A 26,904-nucleotide genomic window follows, 5' to 3' on the forward strand; every position below is an offset into this window, starting at 1 on the left:
CCTGGGAGCAGTCTTGCTGGGGAATTCCGGGCGGGGGCGGTGGCTCCCAAGCCCTAGCGGGGAGGGGCGGGGCGGGGAGGGGCGGGGCGGCTAGCAGCGCACGCCACCTATAAGAGGAGCCCGCGCGGCAGGCTCGTTACTTCTCCAGGTCCTTATCCTAAGCTTCGCGCACGCCAGCTTGGCTGGCAGGCACCATGCCCTCAATTGGTATTTTCGCTTTCCTGCTCCTGGCCGCCAGCGCGGTAGCCGAATCGGTAGGTGCTAGGAGTTCCAAGTGGTTCTAAATGGTCCTTGGAAGAGGTGGGGGGTGGGGGGGGAGGTTGGCGAAAGTGGAAGAGCTTGGCGCCTGCTTTGTGCCTGGGGTGCATGGCTGGGGGGTGGGGGGCAGGGAAAAGAGGGGCATCCGGGAGACTGACTTGGACTCGCTTCTCCCAGCCCTAGGGATGGAGGAAGGCTGCTACTTCTACTAAAGTTAACTTTTGTTTTCCTCCGAACTTTACTCCCGCAATGGCGGTGAAGCACAGGGGGGCCCAGAGATGGGGAGTGGAGTTGGGCTCCCCTGCCCTCAACTCACCCCTCCTTGGGGAAACTGACCCAGAATGCCACCAACCCCGCCTCTGTCTCCACCCCCACCTATACCTGGATCCCTCCCTCTTCCCGAGTTTCCTGTCTGTCAGAGACAGGACCGACTTGAGCCCAATCCTCCCACAATCCCGCCTTTTGGCCAGCACGTATCCCATCGCTACACCATCCTCAGTCATCCATCCCCCTCCATTGGGCCTCAGACTGCCATAATCGGTGGGTTGTTTGGGGGCGGGGGGGGTGCTGCAGGGGGCCGATCAAACGCTCTTAGGTAGAACCTTTAGAGCTGAAATTTTAGACCTTAAAAATCATCCAGTCCAGTTGCTTCATTTTACATTTTGAAGGAACTGAGGCTCAGAGGCTAGTGAGTAGCAGCCGACTCCAAATCCATTGCTAGTTCCAATATTCCATGCGGGTTGTTGCTTTGGGATTGATGGTTTGCACGCCCTCCCTTCCTCACTGTCTGTATCTGGGTTCATCTCTTTTGGTATATTACAATCAAGAGACTGGCTCCCCGCCCCCCCAAGAAAAAAAGAGGGGAGGGAGGGAGGAAGCAAAGTTCTGGGGCTCTTGGTAGAAAAAGCCTCTTGTTTCCAACCATTAGACCTGGATGTTGGAGTCTTTTCTTTGGCTCTAATTACCTGACCTTGGACGAGTCAGTTTATTGATTAGGTGCCTACTATGTGTTGTAGAGCTTTGTTCTAGTTGTGAGAGAGAAAGTTAAAATATTCGACCTTGTTCCTGAGTGTTAAGGATGACAATCCAGTCGTAGTTCCCTTCACAGCCTCAATTTTCTCAACTGTAAAAGGGGAATATTGTAGATTATATTTAAGGATCTTCCTGAGCTGTGCTGTTTTGAGGATCCAAAGAGATGGATGGGTGCTTTGATATCTTAAAAGGTTTACATAAAAAAGAGGTGTATTATTGACTTTCCCTCCTCAGTGGGCCTGAGGTGTGATTGGGGGAGGGAGAACCTGGATTTCCCTGCTTAATTCTCATACTTGACTGTAAAAACTGAAGCAAAAGTCTCTTCCTCTATTGAGATGAGGAAGCAGTGTTTTCTTGACTCTTCCTCTGCCTAGGTGGTATTCCCCCTTCCTCCACTTCCCCAGTGTGAAACTTCTTTACCAGATCTGTTGTCTGGAGTAGAGCTTTTTACATTTTTCTTCTAACCTTTAGCCCAGGCCTGGAAGCTCTAGCAGCTTAATCATTAAATATTGATTCACCTTAGAACTCTGAGGCCTCTTAAACAGTCTGGGGGCAATCTTTTGACAGGATGGACAATATTATCTTTCTATTCAACAAGCAACTGTTGGGAATAGAGTTGAGAAAAATGACATGTAAACTGCTTGAGGGCAGGGACATGTTCCCAGAAGATAAAGATAAAACAAAGTAATGGGATAGGTCAAAGGCATGACCTAGATTGGGTTATCAGCTAGGCTCCCTGAATCTGATTAAAATGTCATTGGGAAATATTTAGGAAAACAACTAGAAAATGTGAAAAAAACAAAAACCATGAATAATACCATATTATAGGACCAAGTCAGTTGTGGCCACAGGAAGCCTTATTTATGATTTCTTCACTTTCATTTCCATTAAGAGTTTTTGATGGCCTTATTCAAGATTATAGGTTCTGGGAAGGGTGCAGCTGGGTAGCTCAGTGGATTGAGAGCCAGGCCTAGAGATGGGAGGTCTTAGGTTCAAATCTGGCCTCAGACCCTTCTTAGCTGTGTGACCCTAGGCAAGTCACTAGCCCTTACTGCTCTTCTGCCTTGGAACTAATACACAGTATTGATTCTCAGATGGAAGGGTTTAAAAAAAAAAGAGTATAGATTCTGTGAGGTATTTGGAAGAAGGTGGTGAGGAAGGCTTAGAAGAAGAAATGGCACCTCAACTGAATTTTGAAAGAACTAGGTGATTTTAATGCTTTGAGAACAGCAGTGGGGTCCACTGGTCCAATTTTTCTGGAGTGATAAGGATCCTGAAAGGGAGCAATATGAAATAAGGCAGTAGAAGCGTAGGCTAAGAGAAGTCAGTGGAATTCCAGAGAACAGGGCTCACCCACCCTCTTTGAGATGAGGAGTGCAGTTGAGAGAATCCATACAGGGAAAAATGGGAAGACCTGAGTTCATAGCTGGCCTGCATTTACTAGAAGTGTGTACCACAGCAAATCACTTTACCATTGCCAGCTTTCAGTTTTCTTATCTATAAAATGGGAACCTTCCCTCCCTAGGCTGTTGTGAGGATCGAATGAGATCATATTTGTAAAGTGATTAGAACAGTACCAGGATCATAGTAGGAGTTCTTTAAATGATAGCTGTTATTATTCTTATTAAATGAGTTAATAACATGTAAAGCCCATTGCGAGGTTTAAATGCTAGCTGTTATTATTTAAAAGGGGGTTGCATGTAAATATCCTCCTGGGTCAGCTGTGTTCACCTTGTGTTTCATTTCAGCAGGATAATAATGCCCTTCATCTTTTGGGGAAGATAAAACAAAATAATTGAACAAAAATCTTGAACAGGTAACAAAATAAAGGATCAAAACTTCTTGTGGTTATTAACACTGCCAGCTGTTTGGGAGCTCTCAAAGGAGAGACAGATCCTGAGCTAGGGTCAGTCATGATACTGCCTAGTGGAGGCAGACCTTGAATAAAATGAGTAGAATATAAGCAGAAGGAAAGCTCCTCCTTGACCATAGAGAGTGTCTTTTTGTATATGTATCCCCAGAACTTGGAACATTATTATTGTTTTGATGGTGGTGGTGTTGTATGACCCCCATTTGGTTTTTTTGGCAGAGATACCGACATAGTGGTTTCTCATATCAGTAGAGCACATAATAATTCTTGAAAACCATTACTAGAGTCATCATGGTGAGCACCCACAATTTGTCGTTGTTTTTGAGTCATTTTCAATCATGTTCAATTCTTCCTGACGCCATTTGGAATTTTCTTGGTAAAGATACTGGAATGGTTTGCCATTTCCTGTTACAGTTTATTTTACAGGAGAGGAAACAAGCAAACAGGGCAAGTGACTTGCCCAGGGTCACACAGCTAGTACATTTCTGAAGCCAGATTTGAATTCTGGAAGATGAAACTTCCTGACTTCCTGATTTTAGGCCCAGTACTCTATACATTGTGCCTATTACCTAACTGCCCCTTGGAACATAGAAAGAACTGAATAAATGCTAAATGACTGAATCATTGAATTATTGAAGTGGACCAGAACCCCCTTTCAAGTTCAGGTTATCTTTTGAGAAGAAAAATACCTAAGAGACATTGGGGTCAACTAGAAAGAGCGCAGGACTTAAAGCCAATCAGCAAATACTTATTAAGAGCCTATAGTGTGCACAGCACGGAGCACACAGATGTGTGCTGGGCCCAAGGTCCGTGTGCCTGGACCATAGTTTTAGAGAATGAAGAGTAATAAATAATAACTCTGGGAAGGTCATATCAGGCCAGACTGTGAACCCTGAACTGGGGAGTTCGTATTTATTTGGTCCTGGAGATAATAAGCCATTGGTGAGCCACTGGAATTTTTTCTTTAAAAACTTACCTATATCGAGTACTGGTTCCAAGGCAAAGGAGTGGAAAGGGCTAGGCAATGGAGGTTACGTGACTTGCCCAGGGTCACACAGTTGGGAAGTGTCTGAGGCCACATTTGAATCCAGGACCTCCAGCCTTGGGTCTCTCTATCTACCTACTTACTCCAGAGCCACTGGAATTTGAGAAAGGGTCAGAGGTGCTCTTAAGGAATTTTACTTTAATAACTAATTGGAGGTGGGAAACATAGCAAGAACAATTTAGGAAGTTACCCTCATCATCCAAGTGAGAGGGGATGAGGGCCTGAAATAGAATGAAAGCTAGTGTAGAGAGAAAGGGATGGGCTCTAGTAATGTTGTGGAAGGATGGAATACAATCTGGCCATTATTTGACTGGACCTGTGTGGGATGAGGGTGAAAATGAAGCACAGGTTGAGATCCTGGAAGGATTGGATTGGAAGGATAAATAGTGGTGCCTCTGATAGAAATCCAAAAAATTGAAGTTTGTGGGGCGGAAAGATGCTAATTCTGTTTGTTGAATTTGAGTTGCCTCTGCTGGACAGTCTGGCTTCCTGTTCTTTCACAAGTTAGCTCTTTGACTTTAGGCGCAACATTTCCCCTCAGCCAGGCTTCAGTTTTCTGTAAATTGAGCAGCATGGACTGGATGATTTCTAAGATTAGTTTTAAATCCTACATTTGAGTGAGTAGCTTATCCAGAGTCACAAGGTGAGCTAGTAACAGACAGAGTTGGACTTGGGAAGAAACCAGGTGTCCTTCCCCCCTAACTTCAGCCCCAGGTTCTTTCTACTTACACCAAAGCTGCTTTCCAGGATAGGTAGGTCTGAAGAGAGGAGGAGACTGTGCAAGCAAAGCCTTGAAAAGGCCCCATTCATCCCAGATGCCCCATGTGACTTCCGGAATAAGTCACTTTCCTTTGAGCCCTATTTTCCTTCTGCAAAATGAGCAGGGTCTGAGGTTCCGTCTAGGTCTGAATTTTAGGATTGGTGGGGAAATACTGTTATTCAACATCTAATGTTTACCAGAGAGTACAGCTGGGTAGGCACTGTCTTCTATTATGTAGATCTTTGGTGCTGGAGTTAGAGGCCAAGGACTTGAGTTCAAAGCCTGACTGTTACCAACCTGTTTGATGCTGATCAAAATCACTGGACGCTGGAGGCACCTAGGTGGCACAGTGAATAGACCTCCAGACCTGGAGATGGAGATGGGAGGATAGCTGGGTTTACATCAGGTCTCAGGTACTTCCTAGTTATGTGACCCTGGACAAGTCACTTAACCTCATTTGTCTAGCCCTTGCACTCCTGTCTCAAGACCTGTTACTAAGACAGAAAGTAAGGATTAAAAAAAAAAAAGTCCCAGCCTCCCTGGATCTCATATTTGCTTCTCCTGAGGTTATGCTTAGGATGACCTTCTAGCACTAATTTCCAACCTGTGATCTTGAGTTTACAAGGTAAACCTTGTTTTGTAAACACTCTTATTCCCATTTTATAGCTGAGACCGAGTCACCCGGGAAGGGAGGTGATTTGGTCAAAGTCACATGGCTAGGACTTAACTTCACACCACCATACAGTTTTGCTTCCCCTCCTAGTGCCCTTCAGGAGTTTCACGGATGAACAGCCCATGTTTTTGAGGAGAAATGAAAGTGTTTATCAAGTGCTTTGGGGTCAGGGGAAGACACCTGCCTTTCCCCCAACTCTAAACCACTCAAAGCTATGTGTGTGTCCCTTATGCATGCTCCCAAGGCCAGCCTGCTGGGTTGGAGGGCCCTAAAGAGTGACAGGTACCTCAGAACTGGAGGGAGCAATCCCCACCCCCTCCTCCAACAAGAGTTTCTAGTAGCAGTGACTTTTTTGGTTCTGTGTGGTACTTTGACCTGGCCTGAGTGGCTCCTGATATATTAAGGAGGAAGTAAAGAGCCATGGAGGGAGCTTGGCCCTCAGTCCTCAGTGGAAGAGTTTAGATGTTTACTTGAGTCATTGGGATAAAGCAGCCTGCTGCTAGCAGAGGTCATTGACCTTTGACCACTGACCTATGGCTCCAGTTCCCCTCGCTTCTTTTAGTTAACCCCTTAAACAAAGTAAAAAGGGCCCAGAATTCTCTATTCCTCAGGGTCATCTGAGCTTGAGGTGTATTTTGTAGGGAGTCAGAAAACAAAATAAGAGGTTAATGCAAAAGTGTTTGGAGAAGAGAGGAGGTTATAATGAGAACGCCTTGCTTGGTTTGTTTGGTTTGGTTTGGTTTTTTAGCTTTTCCAACACATTCACGCTTTTTCTTTCATTCAATCTTTTTCCCAACCTTGGAAGCTAGAGAGAATATTTTTGCAGATGAAGAAATTAAGGTCCCCATTACATAGCTAGTTTGTAACAGAGCTAAGTCTTAGAGCCCAGGTTTATTGATTCCTAATCTGGCATTCTTGGCTCCATAGATGGACCATGTCCAATCAGGTTCAGCAGAGTGATTTGTTCACTAGCCCAGGACTGACATTAAAACCTGGGTTTCCTGACATCATCCAGTGCTCAGAGAGAGCAGAATGTTAGAATTTAGTCCAACACTGATTTGACAGATAAAGAAATTGAGGCACAGAGTTAGAGGACCAATTTGTTCAAGGTCACCTTTCTGTTATATCCTACTATTCTGCTTGATTTCCCCCCAAATCCCACTTTAAGAAAATTCATCATCCCTTAATGTGGCTTGACCTTGACAAATCACTTTATCCTTCTTGGCCTCAGTTTCCTCCTATAAAAAAGGGAATTGAACTAGATAAGGCCCTTTCCAACTCTAAATTCTATGAGCCTTTCACCCTGCCTCATGTGACAGGCTCCCAAGAGGGGGCCTGGGTAGAAGAAGGTCCTTTAGCTTGTTTGTCCTTGCATGGCATGTTTGTGGGTCACCCCTCTTGGGCCTGCTGCCTGGGCCCATGCTCCAGTGTTGGTTACAATTTCAAACCTGTTCTTCCTGTCCGGTGGGGAGGGCACTCCCTGGGGCCTATTCCTTCAGTGCCCTGCTCAGCTTTCCTGCCCCAACCAATTAAAGGCCTCCTTGTCTCCTTGTTGGAGTAGCCAGCTCAGACAAGCTGGCTGAATGGACTAGGTCCTAGTGTCATAGGCGTAAGATCTGGAAAGGGACATTAGAGGTCATCTAAACCAACCCCTTCATTTTTCAGAAGTGGAAACTGAGACTTAGGGAGATAAGTGATTTTTGTCTGAGGTCATTGCTTGGACAAAGCAGCCGAAGGATTTGAACCTTTGTGATCTGACTAATTCAGTATTCTTTTACTTAATCCTCCCTGAGTCTTGCTTCCTCATCTATAAAATAGGGGTGATGATTTCTAGCCTATACATCTTATTTTTCTAGAAAGCAACTAAGAAATCCCGCCAAAGGACAGAGACTCCAAGGAGGCCAAAGACAGAAATATAGACAGTCCAGTATGTATCAAAGTATTCATAGCTATATTTATTGTCATAACAAAGTGAGTGTCAGAGAATAGGGGACAGAATAAAAAAAACTGCAGCATATGAATCTAATAGAATATCATGGAGCAATAGGAAATGACTAATATGCAGAATTCAAAGCCACATGGGAAGATTTGTGTGACCCGATAGTGAAATGAGTAGACCCAAAAAGAGCTATGTACACAATGACTACATCAATGGAAATGAAAAGATCATTGAAGGAAGCCAGACTCTGAGTAATTGAAAAATCAATAAATAGTCCCTGGGGATAGAGAATGAAACCTTTTTCAGAGACACAAGGGATTTTTAGGGCAGAATGTTATATACACAGTGTCGCAATGGAGTGTTTTTGCTCTCAAGGGACAGGACCACAGAGAAGGTGGGGAGGGTGGATATCTCCAGAAATGACTGATGCAAAAACAAGACAGCAAAATAAAGATAGTAGGCCCTCATTTAGATCTTTGTAGGGAATGTGGCTAGGATATGGTCACAAGGAAGAGGGGAAACATTCCTCTCCCAACCTATCTATTCCAGAGTTTAGAGAGCAGGCAGTAGAACTGATCACTGTTTCCCAGAACATTTGGTCAAACAATCTCTAGGAAAGAGGAATAGAAACCTCCAGGAGAGGCCTTCAGAGATGTTCCTCTGTTGGATCTAAACCTCAATCTGGCAAGAGGGGCCACTTGGAACTGTTCTTTTTTTTAAATTTTTTTTTAAACCCTTTACTTCAGTGTATTGTCTCATAGGTGGAAGAGTGGTAAGGGTGGGCAATGGGGGTCAAGGGACTTGCCCAGGGTCACACAGCTGGGAAGTGTCTGAGGTCGGATTTGAACCTAGGACCTCCTGTCTCTAGGCCTGACTCTCAATCCACTGAGCACCCAGCTGCCCCCCCCCCCCAGAACTGTTCTTTAGAACTAGGCTGATGGGGTTGAGAAAGCCCCTAGAATTTAGGAGTCAGAACAAGAAGGAACTCTAGAGGTTACAGAAAGAAGAACTTTTTTCCCCCTCATTTTCCCAAGAAAACTTGAGGCTCCAAGAAGGGAAGTAAGTCTTTGTGCACAGCTCCTTGGTGCCAAAACTGGAATGCAAATTCAAGCTGCCTGCCCTAGTGTTCAGAGAAGCTGTGGTCTTTGTAGCTGCTCCTGAAAAAGTCATGGACCGGGAAAGGAAGGTGGAATCCTAGAATGACCATTAAAATGTACCCACTGCTTTCCATACGTTAAACTCATTTGACCACAGCCCCGTGACATGAGTGCTATTTATTATCCCCATTTTGATGAGGGAGGAAATGGAGTCTTAAGTAGTTCTCAGATCTGGAAGGTGTCCCCAGATTGAATTCACTCAGATCTTCTAACTCCCAAGTCCATTTTGCCATGCATCTGTTTCTACTGCTATTGTGTTTTCCATATGGAAGGATAGCTCAGTTCTAAGCTAGGCTGTGAGGTCCCAGCTGCTCTCTGATCTGGGAGGATGTTAATTTTTTCACCTTTCTTGTTCCTACATCTGGACAGTTCCCATCAATCAACAGGGCCCTACCAATTGTCTGCTACCTAGAGGACATTGCTGTTGGCCCTAGAGGGATGAGAACATAAATCCTGCTTCCATCTCTTTTGAGAGCTCAGAGTCTGGCTGGGGAGGACTGGAAAGGCATTCAAGAAATGGTGTCAAGGAACCAGCTTGGGGGCTTTACCTGGCTCTAGGGCCAGGCCTAGAGAACAGAAGGTCCTTGGTTCAAATTTAACCTCAGATACTTCCTAGCTGTGTGACCCTGGGCAAGTCACTTCACCCCCATTGCCTAGCCCTTACCACTTTTCTGCTTTAATAATTGATTGTAAGACAGAGGTTTTAAAAGGATTTAAAATTCTTTTAAAAATTCAGGTCTTGACTCCAGCCCTCTCTGATGTACCACCTAGCTACAGGGTTAACTCTTAATCTCAAGGTGGTTGGATGAACTCTACCTAAAAAGAAATCTTTTTTTTTTTTTTTTAAACATATATAGTAGAGAAGTCAGTGGCCTAGTGGTTAGAAACCTGGCTCTCCTGCTTAATTTAGCTGGGTATGTTGGGTCAAAGTCAGCCCTCCCTTCCTTTTTTAAAACTTAAATCTCTTGCTTTATAAAGTGAGGGTTTGCCCATGAAAATAATCCCTTCCAGCTGACAGTGTATGCTCTAAGGTCTGCCAGCTCTGACATGTCGATGTGCCCATGCACGGGTACATGAGCTCGCTGTAGGCTTGGGAGGCCACCAGGTAGAGGTACCAGGACTCTTCCTTAGTGACTGAGCCAAGCAGGTCCAGGCCCTGGCCCTTCCCTGGCCTATGGGGGAGGAGAGGGAGGCTGGGGCCTCTCCACTCCCGCTGGATGTCAGACAAACCAGCGATTCAGGATTCAGCCCTTGCCACCCCCACCTCCCCCAGTAACTGAAGTTCCGTTCAGGGCTTTTCCAAGGACTCTGAGTGCTAGACTGTGGGGGGTCAAGGCCGCCCCACTTTGTGAGTATGAAAAGCCAGACTCCCAGCTGGCAGTCCCACATCAGTGGAGGAGGGAGCTGGAAACCCATCCTGGCACTCTACCGTCAGACAAGGCTCCATGCTGGGGTGGAGTGGGGAGAAGGCTCTGAGAAGAGAGCCTCAGTGCTTAGTCTTTGAGTCACAGGCCGACTAACTCACCCTGACTCATGTGTGCTCTGAACTGCTCCCGGATTGGTGGGATCCAGGCTGGGAGGCCCCTTGGGGCCCAGGGAAACCGTTTAGCCCTTTCCTTGGAAAGTCAGTTAAATATTGACTTACCTGCCACCCTTTTTAAAGAAAGGAATGGACAAGAGGAAGCTTGCCCCAGACACCCCCAACCCCTAAAAAAAAGCACCTGGCCTTTAGTCCCTCTGGAGAGTTAGTCTGCAGTAGAAACACTACTGGCTAGGAAACCCAGAGACTTGGGTTCAATTTCAGCCTTTAAGGTTTACTATTTGTGTGACACTGAGCAAATTTTTTTTTTATACCTTTACTTCTGTCTTAGACTTAATATTATGTATTAGTTCCAAGGCAGAAGAGCAGTAAGGGCTAGACAATGAAGGTTAAGTGACTTGCCCAGGGTCACCCAGCTAAATCTGAGGCAAGATTTAAGCCCAGGACCTCTTGTTCTCTAGGTCTGGCTCTCCACTGAGCCACCCAGCTGCTCCCCAGTTGCTTTCTTTGAGTCATTTTACTACGAAGCAAGCACTATTTTTGTAAGAGAGCATTCGATAGAGTGTTTCTGGAAATGATTAATATTTTGAGGGCATCCATAAAACTTTTATTTTTACAGAAAAATACTACAAGGCATTGTGCTGATGAGTTCCTCCGTTCTTTCTTGAGGGTGGGAAGGGATTGGAGTCTGGCCAGCTTCCTCTGCCGCAGGAAGTGTTTCCCTTCCCTGTAGGAAAAGATCCCCTTGGGTCAACAACAGGTCATTCTGAATCCCCTGGTGGTGTTTGTGCACTGTCCCAACAAGAATGGGCCCTAGGAATCTTGTCCAAGACCCTCATTTTGTAGAAGGGGGGGTTGGGGGTGGGGAACCTGAGGCCCAGAAAAGGAAAGTGACGAATTCTAGCTCCTGTAGTTACCTGAGTTCCAAATTTGGGGCTCCAAACCCTGTCTTTGGTTTCAGATCTATTTCTTTCTATTGAATTGGGCTTTTGGTTCTGTCTCTCCACCTCTAAGGCTGCACCTAGTGTTAAAAAAATCCCTGAGCCTGGGCCTGGCTATGGGAGAGAGAGAGAGACAGAGAGAGAGAAAGAAGAGAGAGAGGGAGAAAGACAGAGAGGGGGAAAAGAGGGGGAGAGAGAGGTAGAGGTGGGCAGAGAGAGAGAGACAGAGAAGAGATAGAGATAGAGATAGAGAGTGTGTTGGGGGGCACCCAGCCTCCTTTCCCTTCCCTGAGGGGTCCTGAGGTGGAGCCTCTCCCCGCAGCTGCTTTTCTCCCTCTGCCCTACTGTTCTGTTGTTGGGGAAAGGGGTGTGGTGGGGCCCAGATCCAGAATTCTCTATTTATTTACCTAAGAACTAGGCTGTTTGCAAATTATCTGATGAGATTATATTTAAACTAAAACGAGTTCTTAGGTGTTTCCTCCCTTCTTGTCTACAGTAGTCCCAGAGTGGAAGAAACTTTGAGGTGGGAAGGGGGGGGGGCACGCTACTGATCCCTTCTCTTATAAGTTTGCTGTCAGATTCTATGGAAAGGAAGGAGGAAGGAGGAGGGAGGAGGGAGGAACAAGGGCTATTGTGTGTCATGGAGACAGTGCTGGACTGAGTCAGGACTCTTCTTTTTGTGGGGTGTCAGTTTCATCATCTGTAAAATGGGTTCTTCTGTGAAGAGGGTGGGGATGGGCTCCCTAATTGGATAAAGAAACAGTGGCGGGGTCCCCTCCCCCAGATGCATAGATTCACACACATCTTCCTCCAATTCTGGGTACCCCGCTGGTCTCCTTTGGGCAGCAGCTCTGAGTGTGGGGGTGCCAATCTGTATGGACTTTTCCCGTTTAACCTCAGTGGTCTGGGGAGGGAAGGGCAGCCCCTGTGTGGAGCTGGCAGCCCAGCTGTTCCCCGTTTCTTCTGCCTGAAGCCAGAGGAGCTGGAAGTCAGGTGACCAGGGTAGTGGAAAGGGCAGAGGGGGTGGGGTGGCTAAGTATGCCTGTGGAAAGAATGACCCTGGCCTAGAAGCAGCTCGTGGCCAAATGCCGGGGACCCTGTGTCCTGGGACCTTATGAAAATCTCCCATTCAGAGTGTGGGGGGTGGGGTGGGGGAGCTGGCTGAGCCCCATCACCCAGGGAGATCAGGAGGCCTGGGGAAGCCTGACCCGCTTTGGCCAGCTTCTGTGGGGCACACTGACCCTCTCCGGGGAGAAGGCTTCCCCCCAGGGCTGCGGGGAGAGTCTGGGGAGCCAGGCCCTCTGGATGGTTACTGGGCTGATATAATGAAGGGCGACAGGCCTGGAAAGAGCCTATTGAGGGAGGCTGGGAGAACAGGAGATTTGTGTTCAGTGCCCAAGAGCTTCTTGGGACACTTATCCAGCAGGGATTTCAGATCTGGTTCTCAGATTAAAAGGGCTGGCTCAATGCATCTCTGTCTGGGAGCCCCTGGAGGAAGGGGGCGGGGGACTGGGGCTCCTTCTCTTCCAGCACCCAGCCACTAGCATCCCCCAAATCCTGAGTTCTCCTGCCCGTGGGGGGCCCTGTGCCCCCCAAGCCCCCAGCCAGCAGCTGCCTTCTGCGTGGGGGCATGGGGATAAATAGGCTGTCCCACGGGGTTCTTGTAAAAACTCTTGCCTAGAGCCTGGCAGCCTGGGCCTGGGCTCCCTCCAGAGCGATTGTATTGAAAGTAACCTGACCTTGGAGCGGAGCTGCCTGCCTGCCTGCTTGGCCTGCCATCTGAGCCCCCATGGAGACCTGGTTTAACTCTTTGAGTGTCAGTGACTGAATGCGTGACTTTGGACAAGTCCTTTTCCATCTTAGGGCCTCCACCGAAGCGAGGGCGGCAGGGCGGTGGCGGTGTCTGATGGTTTTTAAAGGACCCTTTTAGTCCCTCCATTCTCTGAGTCTGAGGAAAATGCTTGGCTGCCTGGCTCAGCCCTCCCTTGTGACCTTGGATATCAGGATCAGAGGATTTAAAGCTAGAAGTACATGGGCGTGGGCATGCACCTCTGTGAAGGGGGGGAGAAATAAATGGGGAATCTCCTTTCTCCCTTTTCCATCCCCCCCAAAAGTTACTAGGTTGATTTTTTTTCCCAGACCACAACTCTTGCCAGCCCCTTGCCCCTTCCCCACTGTCCTCTCCCCATCACCCACATTTCCTTCTAATTTTGAATTAACTTGGATTTCTCTCTGGCTCAGTCTCAGTTCTTCTTAGAAGGGATGCAGAATTGCCTTCAGGTAGAGCAGATGAGGTGGTTCAGTATTTAGAGAGACAGGAGGTCTTGGGTTCAAATATGCCCACAAACTTCTTAGCTTTGTGACCCTGGGCAAGTCACTTAACCTTACTTTTCTTCTCTCTTGGAACCCCAATACTTAGTATTGATTCTAAAGCATAAGGTAAAGGTTTCAAAACAAAAACCAAGCAATTGCCTTCACACTCTAAAAGACCTGCCCCCCTCATGTACAAATCAGGTAAATTTTGAGTTTCTCCCAGATCATTCTCAGATCTACTGTCTCCTCCAGACAATTCCCCCCCACCCTCACTTTTTTGAAATCCTTTTCTTTTTAAACCCCATCTCATGACCCACCTACTTCCATGAAACCTCCCCTGATTTTCCTTCCACATTTCTTCCATGAATGGTTATCTCTTTGCCACGCTTCTACTTTATCATGTTTGTGTCTTGTTTTCTGTACACATGCATGGTGTGTGCATACACAGGCACCTCAATTAGACTGTAAACTGAGGGTGGAGACTCCGTCTTGTTCCATCATGTCCAGCACAGTGCTCTGCATATTCTAGACACTTCTGTGTTGGAATTGATAAGAGCTCAGTCACTTTAAGCTAGAAGGGGAAGGAGACAGGTGAGTGGGAGAAAGAAGGCTGGTGGAGTATATAGATTCACTTATCCAGTTTCCCGAGATAAGTGAATCTGAGAGATCTGAGATGAAATGATGCATGAGGTCCAAAGGAATGGGGTGGGGAGAAGTGGCAGTCCTTACAGGAAACCTGAAGATATACTTTAAATGGAAACGGCAATCCCAGTTTGCACGTAGGAGGGTACGTGAGTCCTTTTTCCCTCGGGAATTCTTACCGCCCAGGGTAGGGGATGCTGGATGTCAGATGTCTGTCCCTGAAGTCTCTTCTTTGCGTCTTTCTGCTTTCACCAAGGAGTGCTGAGCTAGAGACAACAGTGATTTCCAGGAGCCAGAGGAGAGGAACACTCAGCAGCAGCCCCCTCTATAACTGGACTACCCCCAATTAGCTTACAAACATCCCGGACCCCAAGGAGGAATGGAATAAGCCAGAAGCTCTAGCTTCTAATCCCTTTCCTCTATCCAACCCCAGGGGCCAAGTCTTAGACATTTTCCCTGCATGCGCCCTTCTCTCCCTCCACACCTCACAAACAGTTAACCAGGCCCTGCCTAGAGCCCTCTAGAAAAGGGGCCAAGTTTCCATTTGAACAGTCCTTTAAACAGCCTAGACATTCGCTGTGTTTGTTCTGTGGGCAAGGGAGGGGAGCTAGAATGGAGAGCCTGCTGGATGGTAGAAGGACATCGAGGCCTCCCCACCGGGGCTTCTTTCATGAAAGGAACATCCATCCGCTCTCTTGCCTTCCTACTGCAGCAGGGCTCCTAAAGCGGGCAGGCAGGGCTTGTTGTCTGGTAGCCAGAATACGTGGCATCTGCTGCCGTTGTCCTTTTGGGAATGGTGGATAGAGATGAGAGGTCTCCTGACCCCTGATGACTGACTGAAACTAATCCTGCATCTTTCCCCCCAACCTCCAAGGTTGCATATACTCCATAGACTTCGTAACTATAAGGCTGGTAGTGATAATGGGGGTGCCCTCAAGGGGAGGAGAGTCACACAGCCCTCTTCCTCCTCCACCCTGTCCCCACACCCAGCTCAGAGCAGCAACAGCCATATAATGAAAAGACCTTAGCTCTTTGACCTTAACATAAAAATAAAGGGGTTACACAATCTCTAAAAGGTGTCTAGCCCTGATTCTCTGTGTGTTCTCTTTTGTTGACATTCGTGGTCTCTAGATTTGAGGCAGCATGATACAATGGGAAGGGCCCCTCTGGCTCTGGGGTTGAAGACCCTGTCCAAGTTCAAATTGTGCCTCTGATAGTTAATTCTCTGTCATCTTGGATAGCTCCTGGGACTTCAGTTTCCTAACAGGATAAAACAAGGGGGTTAGACTAAATGGCCCAAGGGCTTTGAGGTAGTCTCTACCTCTTTATTCTGTGGGCTTGAAGACACCTTAGGATAATGAGTTCCCATTTCTTTAGTATTTTCTCCTTAAATTTGGGAGACAGGAAGTATTAACATCCCCACCCCTTGCCCTTTTTCTTTTCTTTTCTTTTCTTTTTTTTTTTTTAAGAGAACAGACTCAGATGGCAGTTTGCCTAATCTGGCTATAATAGATGCTTGGATGAAGTCTTAAGTTTCCTGACTCCCAGTTCAGGGTACCAGGCTCAGCAACCTTTTCTCCTTGGAGCCCAGCAAGACCTAAGAGAACCCCACTAGGTCTCTTTCTGGTTAGGTATCTTTCTAAGGTAGCAAGAACCAGGGAGGCAGAAAAAGAAACTGCAAACTGCCTGGGAGAAGTTACGGAGGTGGACACATCACATGATACTGACCTTCCCAGTTGATTTGGGCTCTGGGAACTGTTGGTATAGACCTCTACAGACATAGATTGCTGAATGGCCTGGGTTCTGAAAGAAACTGAGCCCTGTGTAAAAAGGGGCCACAAGGAGGGGTTAGGAGGGGAGTTGAAGGACAACCAGGAATCCTCAGGGGCTGGAGGCTTGGCACCACCATCCCTAGTTCTCCGACAGTGCCCAGAGCATGCTGATACACCACCTCCTGAGAGTCCCATAATTGCCTAGGATTCTAGACAGGAGAGTGCCAATAAATGTTTAGCAACTGGCTCTCCAGGGAAAAAAGTAAAAGATGGGGGCAGCTAGGTGTGTGACCCTGAGCAAGTCATTGCCCTTAGTGCCCTTCGGCCTTGGAACCAACTCTGTGACAGAAGGTAAAGATTTTTTAAAAAGGAAAAGAAATGAGAAAAGAAAAAATGCAAGATGTGTATTATTAACACTTTCTTAGAGTAGAGTTTGCCTATTTTTGAGGTATAAATAAACATTCCCACTGAAGTTTTGCCAATCTGTAGCCAGTACAATCAGTAATTTTACTGATTGGTAGCTCCCTGTAGCCCATCACTGATTCTCTGCTAACCTCTACCTCTAGCAATTTCTTCCATTACCTTCTTTTGTAAAAGGAAGAAATTGGTCTAGATCATTTATGAGTCCTGCTGGCTCCCATGTTCGGTGTTTGGCAAAATCAATTGAACAAACACATTCTTTGAGCACCTACTGCGTACAAAACCCCTTGCCCTCAGGGAGTTATGGTCTTCTAGGAGAGATTAAACATGTACACAGAAATAGAATGTGAGGCTGAGTTGTGCTGGCAACCAAGGAAAGATCTCTTCTGAGATGGGAGGATCAGAGAAAGTTGAGAGGGATTTCAGCAAGCGGATGAGAGGGAGGTCTGCCTTCCAGGGAACAGCACTCTACACATTCCCTTTCAGCTCTGACGTTCTCTGTTTTAAATTCTGGAATTCTGAGATCCAGCAGCTGCTTGATCCTGACTCACATGAGAGAGTGTGGCTGCCTCTTTCCTCCCCACCTCATTTCCTCTCTTCCCTCTCTTCTTCCCTTCCCCTCCCCCTATGCAAGATACCTTTTTTCACCCCCACTAAGCCTGAACCCAACTTCTGAAACTGTCAGAGGGCCAGGAATAGGCCTGGCAGGTTCTGCAGAGAAGATGGCTGAGCCCTGGGACTCAGAGCCTTGGGGTCTGGGTGGTGCCAGGAGCCTGGCTGACTCAGAGATTGTATGTGTGTGAGCACACAAGTGTGTCTACTCACCCTGCTTGGATTCTCTGGATCTAGCTGTGTCATACCCATGTGTTTGGATAGCCCTTTACCATTTTCAAACTACTTTCACACTCATTTTCTAATTGCTAGACAGGTTTAAAAAAAAATCCAACAAACTGAAGCAGAGTTGGTCTCCTTTCCTCTCTCCCTCCCCCCTTCCTTCTTTCCTTCCTCCCTTCCTTCCTTCTTTCACTCGGCTATCAGGATAAAGTGACTTAAACAGAGTCACACAGCTAAGAAATGTCTTGGTCATACTTGAACCCGAGACCTTTGGACTCCAGGCTCGGTGATCTCTCGCTGTGGTCACTTTCTGGAGGTTATAGAGGTTTTTTCTCCCTCTCTCTAGTTCAGCTGAATAGATTAGCAGGAATCTTCAACAGAGATCAGGCTAAAAGGTCTTTGGACCCCTTCAAATGGGTGAGAAAGGTCCTCTTTTTTGATACAACCCACCTTATCACTGACTACTTTCCTGCCTTAGTAGCTCTCACGCCTAGGCACCCAAGACACACACTTATCTGCTAGGCAAACCCTGCTCTAATCATGGAACTTCATAGCCAGGAGGGGGACCACACAGGCAATTTCTTCCTCTCGTGATTTATCAGGGAAGGAAGCGAACCCTCTCCCAAAAGAGGCTAAGTAAGTGTCAGTGGGTCAGAGACTAGAGCAAGGAATAGAACCCAGGCCACCAGGTTCCCAGGCCAGGGCTCCCCTTGACAGGAAAGGGCAGAACAGAAGGGGTTAAGGCCCTTGCAGTGAGATGACTTCACGGTTTGGGAATCAGGAGCTATTGCTGTTGGAATTTCTAGCCCCCGCGTGCAGCCTGTGGGTTTGGCCTTGTTGGCAGGCACTGAGGGCGCCTCTATTACTGAACGTGTGTATGCCTGTGTCCTGGTGGGCAGGAAGGGGGGAGGGTCTTCTCTTTCTGCAGCCACCTACCAGAACAGATCCTCTGAATCTGCAGAGCCTTGGGCAGCTGGAAGCTTAGCTTGAACTCCTCTCCTCCCTCCCACTCCCCGCATTCCCCGTGTGGTAAGCACCTGGCTAGCCTCATCTCCCTGGCAGAAGGTGACTTTGCTCGGCCTATTACTCAGTAGTCTGCCTGAGGGATACACATTTCCTTATAGATTTTGAGGAGGGGAATCGAGGCTCAAGGTCTCAAGATAACTTAGAGGAAAGACTAGGTGGCTTTCCCTTGAAATTCAGAGGAATCAGGATTCCCTAACTGGGAAGCAACAGGCTCCGGGGATACCTCTGTGCCCCAGGACGAGGCCACCAGCTTCTCCTTCCATCTCTACTTGGAGGATGCTTATTTTTTCACAAGTTCTGAGGAAGTGAGCTGTCAACAAGCATATATTCCAGGTGTATCATGCACAGGGGACCCAAAAGCAGACTAACTCATGAATTCTTCCCCGAAGGAGCTCACATTCAGAACAAGGGGATACCTCATGCCTGTGGTCTGGTCATACAGGGTCACCCAGCAAGTTAGTGGCCAAGCTGGGATACCAGGATGCCACGGTCTACTGTTTCCCACACTTGCTTGTTCTCTTATTGAAGCCCCGGATGCTTAGGTTTGGTGGCTTCCAGTGCCCTAGAAAAGATAGGCCTGGTGAGTCCTGTCATCCTGATCTCCCGCTTTCTTACGTTTGGCTCATAGCCTTCCCTCCCAGGGTAAGTGCTGTGTTTTCTTTTGCAGCAGAACCAATATGGTGTGAGTTCTGTCCTGACTTTTCCTTTCTGGGTCACTGCTTAGATTATTTTCCTTAAGTCCCCATCCATCCCTGCCCATCCTGGGTCAGGGGCCACATCCATCCTGAAGTTGGGGATTGACTCCCTTCCCCATCTGTCCGTTGGCTGTAGATCCTGGGGGCACTGTTGGCTGACAGGCCTTCCCTTTCTTCTTTGCCAGATCCGCGAGACGGAAGTGATGGACCCCCGAGATCTCTATGAAGCCCGCTACTTCTCTGGGGCCCTGCCAGATGACGAGGATGTGGAAGGAGCCCTTCTGGAGGAAATACCTGATGACTTTGAACTGTCAGGCTCTGGAGATATAGGTAAGGCCTGAGTCCTTCTAGGAAAGAGGAGGAGGAGGGTGGGTAGTCCTGGGGGTCTAGAATGGAATGTGGGAAGGAAAGTTTTTTTCCCCAGGATAGACATTCTCCATGATAAAAGGAAGGGAAGGGTCATTTGGAAAGCAGTTGTCCTGAATGAAGCCCCTGAAGGCCATAGACAAATCTGGGCCTTTGGGGTTGTGGGATGTTGGCTTCTCTTTCTACTTGACTATTGCCAGCAACTCGCCAAAGCTATTGGGGAGATATAGCCCCCATTAATATTCTCAGCAGTGCCTCTAGTCCTTGGCTAGAAGGGCCTCTCCTTCTGGTCTAGGCTCCCATTCTCTCATACTGAACTTAAAGGCAGAGTTGATCCTTGATCCTCTATCCTCCTCCTGCTGAGTCCCCATGGAGGGTCTTTTTTGGTTCTGGCTCTGGGAAATGAATGTTTGAACCTGGAAAGAGCCCTGGACCAGGAAGCAGGGGCCTTAGACTTTCAGCTTGCATTGACTATGTGGCCTTGGGCAAGTCCTTTGCTTTTTGCAGGACTCATCTGCTCCCTTCTTCCTGAGAAATGAGGGGGTTGAACTCGGGTTCCTTTTCCCTCTGACAGCCTATGAAATTGCCTTTTGCTCTCAAAAGAGCTTTGGCCCTAACCTGTCCTAACAAGCCCCTCCCTTTAGCCTGGGGCTCCCCAGGGTGTGGGGAAGAAAAGAGAAGTATCAGCCCTGAAACCAGCAGGGCATGTGGAGGCAGAGCTGCAGAGAGGGGGGAGAGGTAAAGAAATGGGGCAAGAACTGGCACAGGAGGACAGGGCCAACCTTGGGCTTCAGGGCTAGGTAGGAAGCCTGGGTGAGTGATAGAAATGGTGGCTGATCTTTGGGAAACTGGGACAGGGCTCTGGGTCCACCCAGCAGAGGGTGGAGGAACTAAGGGGATCAGGAGGCCTAGAAATAGCCATCTCCCTATTTTATTATTCATCACCTTCCCTTTCTCTAAGGCCTAGAGGCTTCAAAGGTGTTTACTGTGTTTTCCTCACAACTGTGCCAGCGAGTTATAAGCTTCCTTTTATGGAAGACGAAGGCTAAATGATCTCTAGGGTCCCTTCCAACTATAGACCCCTCTATTAGAGGGGAAAAGTCTAAAATGATGTGATCTAAACTCCTCATTTTCAAGGAAGAAGCCAGGGCCCAGAAATGGAAAGTGATCACAGAGCCAGGAAGGTGGCAAAACTGGAACTCGGTCCAGTCTTCCTGGTTTCTAGGGCCCCTCCGTTTTTCACTGAAGGACCTACAGTTGTCTCTACCACCCTTCCCTGCCTTTGGAGAGGCCAGACAAGTGGTCAAGGCTGTCCTGGTCCTTTCTGGTGGGAGCTGACCACCAAAGGGGCTAATTTTCTATCATCTAAACATACCTCACAGGCTGAGCTTCCTTCCAATCCTTGTGTTAACCACCATCCCTCTGTCCCTACAGATGAAACCGAGTCCTCTGAGACATTCCTTAACACAGTTGAGCCCTTGGTGAGTATCACTAGCCTTGATTCCTCCCTCCTTTCCTTATAAATGAGAGGCAAAACCTCAAACAAATGGTGCTTGGATGGGAGGGGAGTAGGTGAGGCCCATGTATAGATACATGCATATACATGTTCAGAGGCATCTAAAAGCACTTCATCCTTGGCGCCTGGGCTGGCATCCTCCATAGAACACTTACTAATGGGCCCTGAGCTCCAAGGTCAGATGAATATTTATGAAGCACTTCCTGGGTGCAGAGCTGAGTTCCATTTTATTTTATTTATTTATTTTATTTGGATAAAATGCAAATTCTGATGTCATGGAGCTGTAGGAGGGGGACTTAACATGCAAACACAGAGAATTTATACATGCGCAGTATGGAGTACTGATCTGTTAGAGGCATAAAGTAATACGGAAGGGAAAGGGGGTGAGTTTGACTTTGAACAAAAAAAAAAAAAAAAAGAAATTGAAGGGATGGGGAAGGTGCTCTGGGCAAAGGGACCAATTTCAAGCAAAAGGCTGGAGGGGAGAGAGAACAAACAGGTGTGTTTAAGAAGCAGACTCTAGTTCTGCCAGAGAAAAGAGTGTTTGGGAAGGTGGTGGGAAGTGACAGGTAAAGGTGAGAAGGGAATGGGGGCCTCAGTTGCCTGCCAGTGTAGTAAGACTGTCACAACCATCCTTCCAGAGAAAGAGAGACAGAGGCAGAGGCAGAGGGAGAGGGAAAGATAGAAGTAAAGGCAGAGACAGAGGTAGGCAGACAGAGAGAGAGAGAGAGAGAGAGAGAGAGAGAGAGAGAGAGAGAGAGAAGAGAGAGAGAGAGAGAGAGAGAAGAGAGAGAGAGAGAGAGAGAGAGAGAGAGAGAGCGCACTGAGTGAATTATAATCAATCAATAAACATTTATTAAGCATGTACTGTGTGCTAGACACTATGCTAAGTGCTGAGGATACAAAAAGACAAAAGATAGTTTACTGGTCTATCTTTAGTCTCTGACTAAACTGAGTCTCTCTCTGTTTCTGACTGTCTGTTTCTGATTCTCCCTGTCTAAATATCTCTCTCTTTGTAAGATCACTAGAACTATGTAAGCACTGAGCTGGGGTCCTCCTTTTGGTTCCTTCTTTAAATCTGTTGGTGCCTTTTTCCCTTGCCAGGTGCCCCTGGATAATCACATCCTTGAGGAAGGGGAACCTTCAAGCCAGGATCCCAAGGACTTAGAAGAGCTGGAGGACAATGAGATCACCAAAAAGAGATTTTCCTTCCAGGGAGAAAATATAGACAACAAAGTCTCCATGTCTAGCACAGCCCAAGGCAGCATCTTTGAGAAGACTGAAGTCTTGGCAGGTAATTTGGCTTAAGTTCTTAGGGGCTGTGTGTCTCTGTGTGTCTCTGTGTGTGTCTGTCTGTATCTGTGTGTCTCTGTGTGTGTGAAGGAGAGGGAGAGTGTGTGTGTGTGTGTGTGTGTCTGTCTGTCTGTCTGTCTGTGTCTATGTGTGTCTGTGTCTACAGAGTCACTGGAAGGAATTCCAATTCCCATTTCGGTAACCTTTTAAAGTTGGAACTTTTAAAAAATTGACTTTAGGGGGCAGCTGGGTGGCTCAGTGGATTGAGAGCCAGGCCTAGAGAGAGGAGGTCCTGGGTTCAAATCTGGCCTCAGACACTTCTCAGCTGTGTGATCCTGGGCAAGTCACTTGACCCCCATTGCCTACCCTTACCACTCTTCTGCCTTGGAGCCAATATACAGTATTGACTCCAAGGTGGAAGGTAAGTGTTTAAAAAAAAAAATTGACTTTAATGTGGGTATATTATATCTTGATCTAGACAATTTCCTTTTTTTTTTTTTTAAAGCCTTTGCTTTCTACCTTAAAATCAATACTGTGTATTGGTTCTAAGGCAGAAGAGTAGTAAGGGCTAGGCCATGGAAGTTAAGTGATTTACCTAGGGGTCACATAGCAAAGGAAGGAGGTAAAATTTGAACCCAGGACCTCCCATCTCTGGGCCTGGCTTGCAATCTACTGAGCCATTTATATGCCCTTCCCACCCACCCCCCAATCTAGGCAATTTCCAATCAACACTTAGCCAGACCTCCCCTCCCCTCCCCTCGCCTCCCCTCCCAGTATAAGCATAGCCATCTGACAGCAGGAATTTGAAACTCTTTAAGGTTTACAAAGCGTTTTCCTCAACTTTCCTTCAAAGTGAAAGTATCATTCCCATAGTAGAAATAGAGTAGGTCTTTTAAGATTCAGAAAAGGCAAGTAAAATTGCCTCAAGCTTACTCAGCTAGTAAATTGCACAACAGTTTGGGAGTCCTGTTACTATTCTCTCCATTTTACAGATGAGGAACCTGAGACAGGTTAAAGGAACTTGCCTGAAGGTCATAGAGTTAGTAAATGTCTGAGGCTGGATTTGAACTTGGGTCTTGCTGACTGCAGGCCATTCACTGCACCACATAAGCTGCCTCTCTTGTAAAAGTGAAATTTGGGAGATGCCATCTAAAAGTATATATATTTTCTATGGACACGTGGGAACTATCAAACTACATTTCCCGTGCTCCAACGGGTTTCCAGTTCCGGTTCTTTGGGCGTGGGGACGTCTGCATCACCACGCAGAGAACAATTTAAAATGAGAGGAAATCCGAAAGTAAATCCTTTTTTACCTCTTTAGCTCTTTAGCCTCTTGGCTAGCAGGCTCGGGGAGAGACGAGAGGTAACAAAATGGATGCGGCAGTTTTAAATTCTTACCAGCGCGTGGTCTAATGACTTTATCTATCAGCATGGCTTTAATTAAAATACTAATTTATATTATTATATCAGCCTTTTTCATTTTTAATCTTAATACTCTCTTGAGAGGATGTACTTGTCCCGGGCTTGTCACCTTCCCACTCTGGTTTCCCCTCATCTGTAAAAAGGGATCTTAAGGTCCCTTCAGGATTTGAGAACTCGGTGCTGTAAGATGTCTCTGAGCTCTTGCCCTTCTTCAGCTTGGTCCTCACCCTCTTCTTCCTTTGCAGCTCTGATTGCTGGTGGTGCTGTGGGTCTCCTGTTTGCCATCTTCTTGGTCCTGCTGCTCATCTACCGAATGAAAAAGAAGGATGAAGGCAGCTACGATCTGGGCAAGAAGCCCATCTACAAGAAAGCCCCTACCAATGAGTTCTACGCATGAGGCAGAGCATAGACTTTTGGGACTGTAGGGGGGAGGTTGGCACCTAGGTGGGAGGGGGAGGCACTGACCAGCCAGTGTGTCTCCACTGTTTCTTTCTACTTATTTCCCCCTCTTTCCACAAAGTGGGTGCTTTTACATTTGGCAGGGTGGGGCTGTTATATAAGAGAACATTTTCTTCATCCTCATCCCTCCCACCCCATTCCCTTCCAGTTCCTCATATCTGTCTGAGCCTCAGTTATTTCATATGAAAAATGGCCATAATTTCCCAGCCCAAAAGTCTAGATAAGGAAATTCTTGGAAATCTCTTCTAGCTCTGATCTTAGGAGCTTATGATACCTGGTCTAATATTGGGCATTTTGGAGTCTTAACTTGAGAAGGGACAGTTGGGGGAGGGAGAGGGAATTACTAGACCCAACCATTTCTTGGGACAGTGTAGGCAGGGCCCTATAGGTCTCTCATATCTGTCCAGGGCAAGCTATCCTTTTATGTTGGGGTGGACCAGCGCTACCCCATATCTTCAAGACATTGTCATTAGTAAGGGAGAGGGAGATGGAGCTATTAACACATAGAGATGTTTATGAACACCTCATAGCAGTGCTCTACCCTAGGGTGGCATCAGGGAAAAGAGATAGTTGGGAAATAGCAGCTTTTATCCAAGGAGAAAATCTGGGCTAATCTTGACCTGGCCTGTCAAGAACCCCATTTGTAATTTCTTTTGTGGGGATGGGATGAGCAGGTAGAGAAGGGGGTATAAACACAGGTGAATGTTTATTTAGAAGTGGTTCATAGAGTTTTCTCTTAAGAGGAAAAAAGAACTTAAAAATGTTTTTTCCACTTTTTGAAGAGTTCATTCCTTGGGGTGGAGGCTGCTCCTGCCCTGGTGCATGGTGGGAGATGCAGCTTGGGTGGGCCTTCCCTCCAGCATTTTCCTAGCACCTGCTGTGGCCTGTCTATTTATGTGTCTTTATTTTTTTTTTGTTTTGTTTTGTTTTTGTTTGAAATGAGGAGAGAGCCTGAGGTGTGATTTTTATGAAAATTTTTTTTATTATTTATAGACACTCCTTACCTCTCTGATCCCTTCCTTCCTTTTTGATATTTCAGACACTGTCCTTAACCTCAACCCCTTCCAAGGTTATCCTCCCACATCAAGAAAAGAGGTTCTTGCAGATCCCAAACTATGTTGGTGTTGTGGGCAATGGTGGGCCTTTGTTTATCTTAGCATGTAATATATTGTTCCTCTGCCTCAGTTCTAGATAGATATATTTTTCAAGTAAAGTATGTGATTTAAAGAGTATAAAATAGGCTGGGTGGGTGAGTGGGAGTTCATGAGTGGTTGACTTCAGCTCTCCTTTTCCTGACCTCTTCCTTTGGTGCCTTCTTCCAATTTGGATGGTGGCAGTTGCGCCATAGTGTTGAGAGTTGGTTGGCCCTGGTCAGAGATCCTGGAGGGAGGGGACTTTCCTGGGATTAATGATGGAGGCACAGTCCCAAGCTGTCTTCTTATGTGAGAGCAGAAAAATCCCAGGGAGCCAATCCCAAGGACTTCTGGTGAAGAGAGCAGGGCCTTCTGGGGGCTCCCTTTCCTACCACCACCCTGCTGGCTGGGGTGGGCAGCTCTTCTGAATCTGCCCTTGTTCTTGCTCCCTTGGGACAGCGGCTCCCTGATCTGATTTTTTTTCCCTACCGCTGCCTGCCCCAGGACTCCAGCTGGCTGGGTCTCTTCCCTCTTTGATTACCTCTTCTCCCTCCCCCCAACTCCCATTGCCCACTGCTGTGACTGAGTGGTGGGAGTGGGCACCTCCTGTCTTTTTGTAGTTGCTTTTCCTTGTGTCTGTTACGGATATTTTGGATAAAAATAAAAAGCTTTCTCAAGCCCTCAGCTTGTGTTTCATTTTATGGGCGTGGGGAGGATAAATGAGAGAGGAGAGTAGGCTTGACTATCTCAACTTCCATTACCCCCACCAGATTCTTCTCCCCGTATGATGGTGGTGGGGGAATCCCTTAATCAACAGGATAATTCCCAAGCAATGGCTAATAGCCTGGTGTCATAGATGGCCCTATTTTATCTCCCAGGAGTTTAGAAAATTGGCAAGTGATGAAGCCAGGAGGTGTAGAGAGCCTTTGCCAAGGCAAATAACGCAGCCACCTACCCTTCATGGCAGCTATACCAATATTTCCCTTCTTGGAATGGGTGTTCTAGCCAAACCTCAAAGGCCTTGCTTGCTGTCCCACTTAGATGCTTGTTTTTCTGAAAACACTTCTGCTTCCTAGAGTATTTTGAATGCCTTTTTATGGAAGCTTTGCTTTCTGGTCTATAGGTCTAGTGGGAAATACAACCAAGCAGTGGAAAGAAATGCCATACTTGGAAATAAGAATACTTCCTGTTTCCACTAATTAGTGGAATTCAAGATTGCCCCATTCTCAATAGCCATATATTTATTGCACACCTACTATGTGCTAGGCACTGTGCTAGATGGGCCGAGGGATTCAAAAGCTCTCAAGAAGACACACGAACAAATGTATACAAGAGAAGCTACATACAAAATAAATAGGAAGTTATGGAAAGCATTAGAATTAAGAGATTAGGGAAGGCTTCCTGTAGAAGGCAGGATTTTAGTTGAGATCAGGGAGGTCAGTGGTCAGAGCCCAGAGGGGTCAATGCATTCCAGACGTGGGAGACAAAAAACCCCAGAACGGAAGGGAAGAGAACGAAGTGGCTTATTTGAACAGCCAAGAAGCCGGTGTCACAGGATTGAAGAATACCCTTGGGGAGTGAGGTGTTAGAAGATTGGAAAGGAGGGGACTAGTTTATGAAGGGTTTTGAATGCCAGAACATTTTGTACTTGTCCCTCTAGGCAATAAGGTCAGTCCCCTGTTTGAAGAAAGTCACTTTTATGCCTGAATGGAGAATGGGTTTAGGTAGGGAAGAGACTTGAGGCAGGCTGACCTACCAGGAGGCTATTCCAATAATTAAGCATGAAGTGATGGGGGGC

General features: G+C 46.9%; 1 protein-coding gene across 2 annotated transcripts; it reads left to right on the plus strand.

Annotated features, from left to right (window-relative positions):
* The first annotated feature begins 157 nt into the window (after positions 1 to 157).
* On the plus strand, positions 158 to 25,790 carry SDC4 (syndecan 4). Of its 2 annotated transcripts, XM_044663795.1 has the most exons (5): positions 158 to 254; positions 19,103 to 19,247; positions 20,718 to 20,764; positions 21,904 to 22,093; positions 23,760 to 25,790. In XM_044663795.1, exons 1-5 carry the CDS (start codon positions 195 to 197, stop codon positions 23,909 to 23,911), a joined length of 594 nt encoding a protein of 197 aa, XP_044519730.1. In that variant the 5' UTR covers positions 158 to 194; the 3' UTR covers positions 23,912 to 25,790. The 2 variants fall into 2 exon arrangements, with proteins under 2 accessions (XP_044519730.1, XP_044519729.1); XM_044663794.1 differs by lacking the exons at positions 158 to 254; positions 19,103 to 19,247 and having other exon boundaries at positions 20,379 to 20,764.
* The last annotated feature ends 1,114 nt before the right edge of the window (positions 25,791 to 26,904 follow it).

The sequence above is a fragment of the Gracilinanus agilis genome, chromosome 2 (genome assembly GCF_016433145.1).
Source record: "Gracilinanus agilis isolate LMUSP501 chromosome 2, AgileGrace, whole genome shotgun sequence".
In the NCBI taxonomy this organism is placed as follows: domain Eukaryota; kingdom Metazoa; phylum Chordata; class Mammalia; order Didelphimorphia; family Didelphidae; genus Gracilinanus; species Gracilinanus agilis.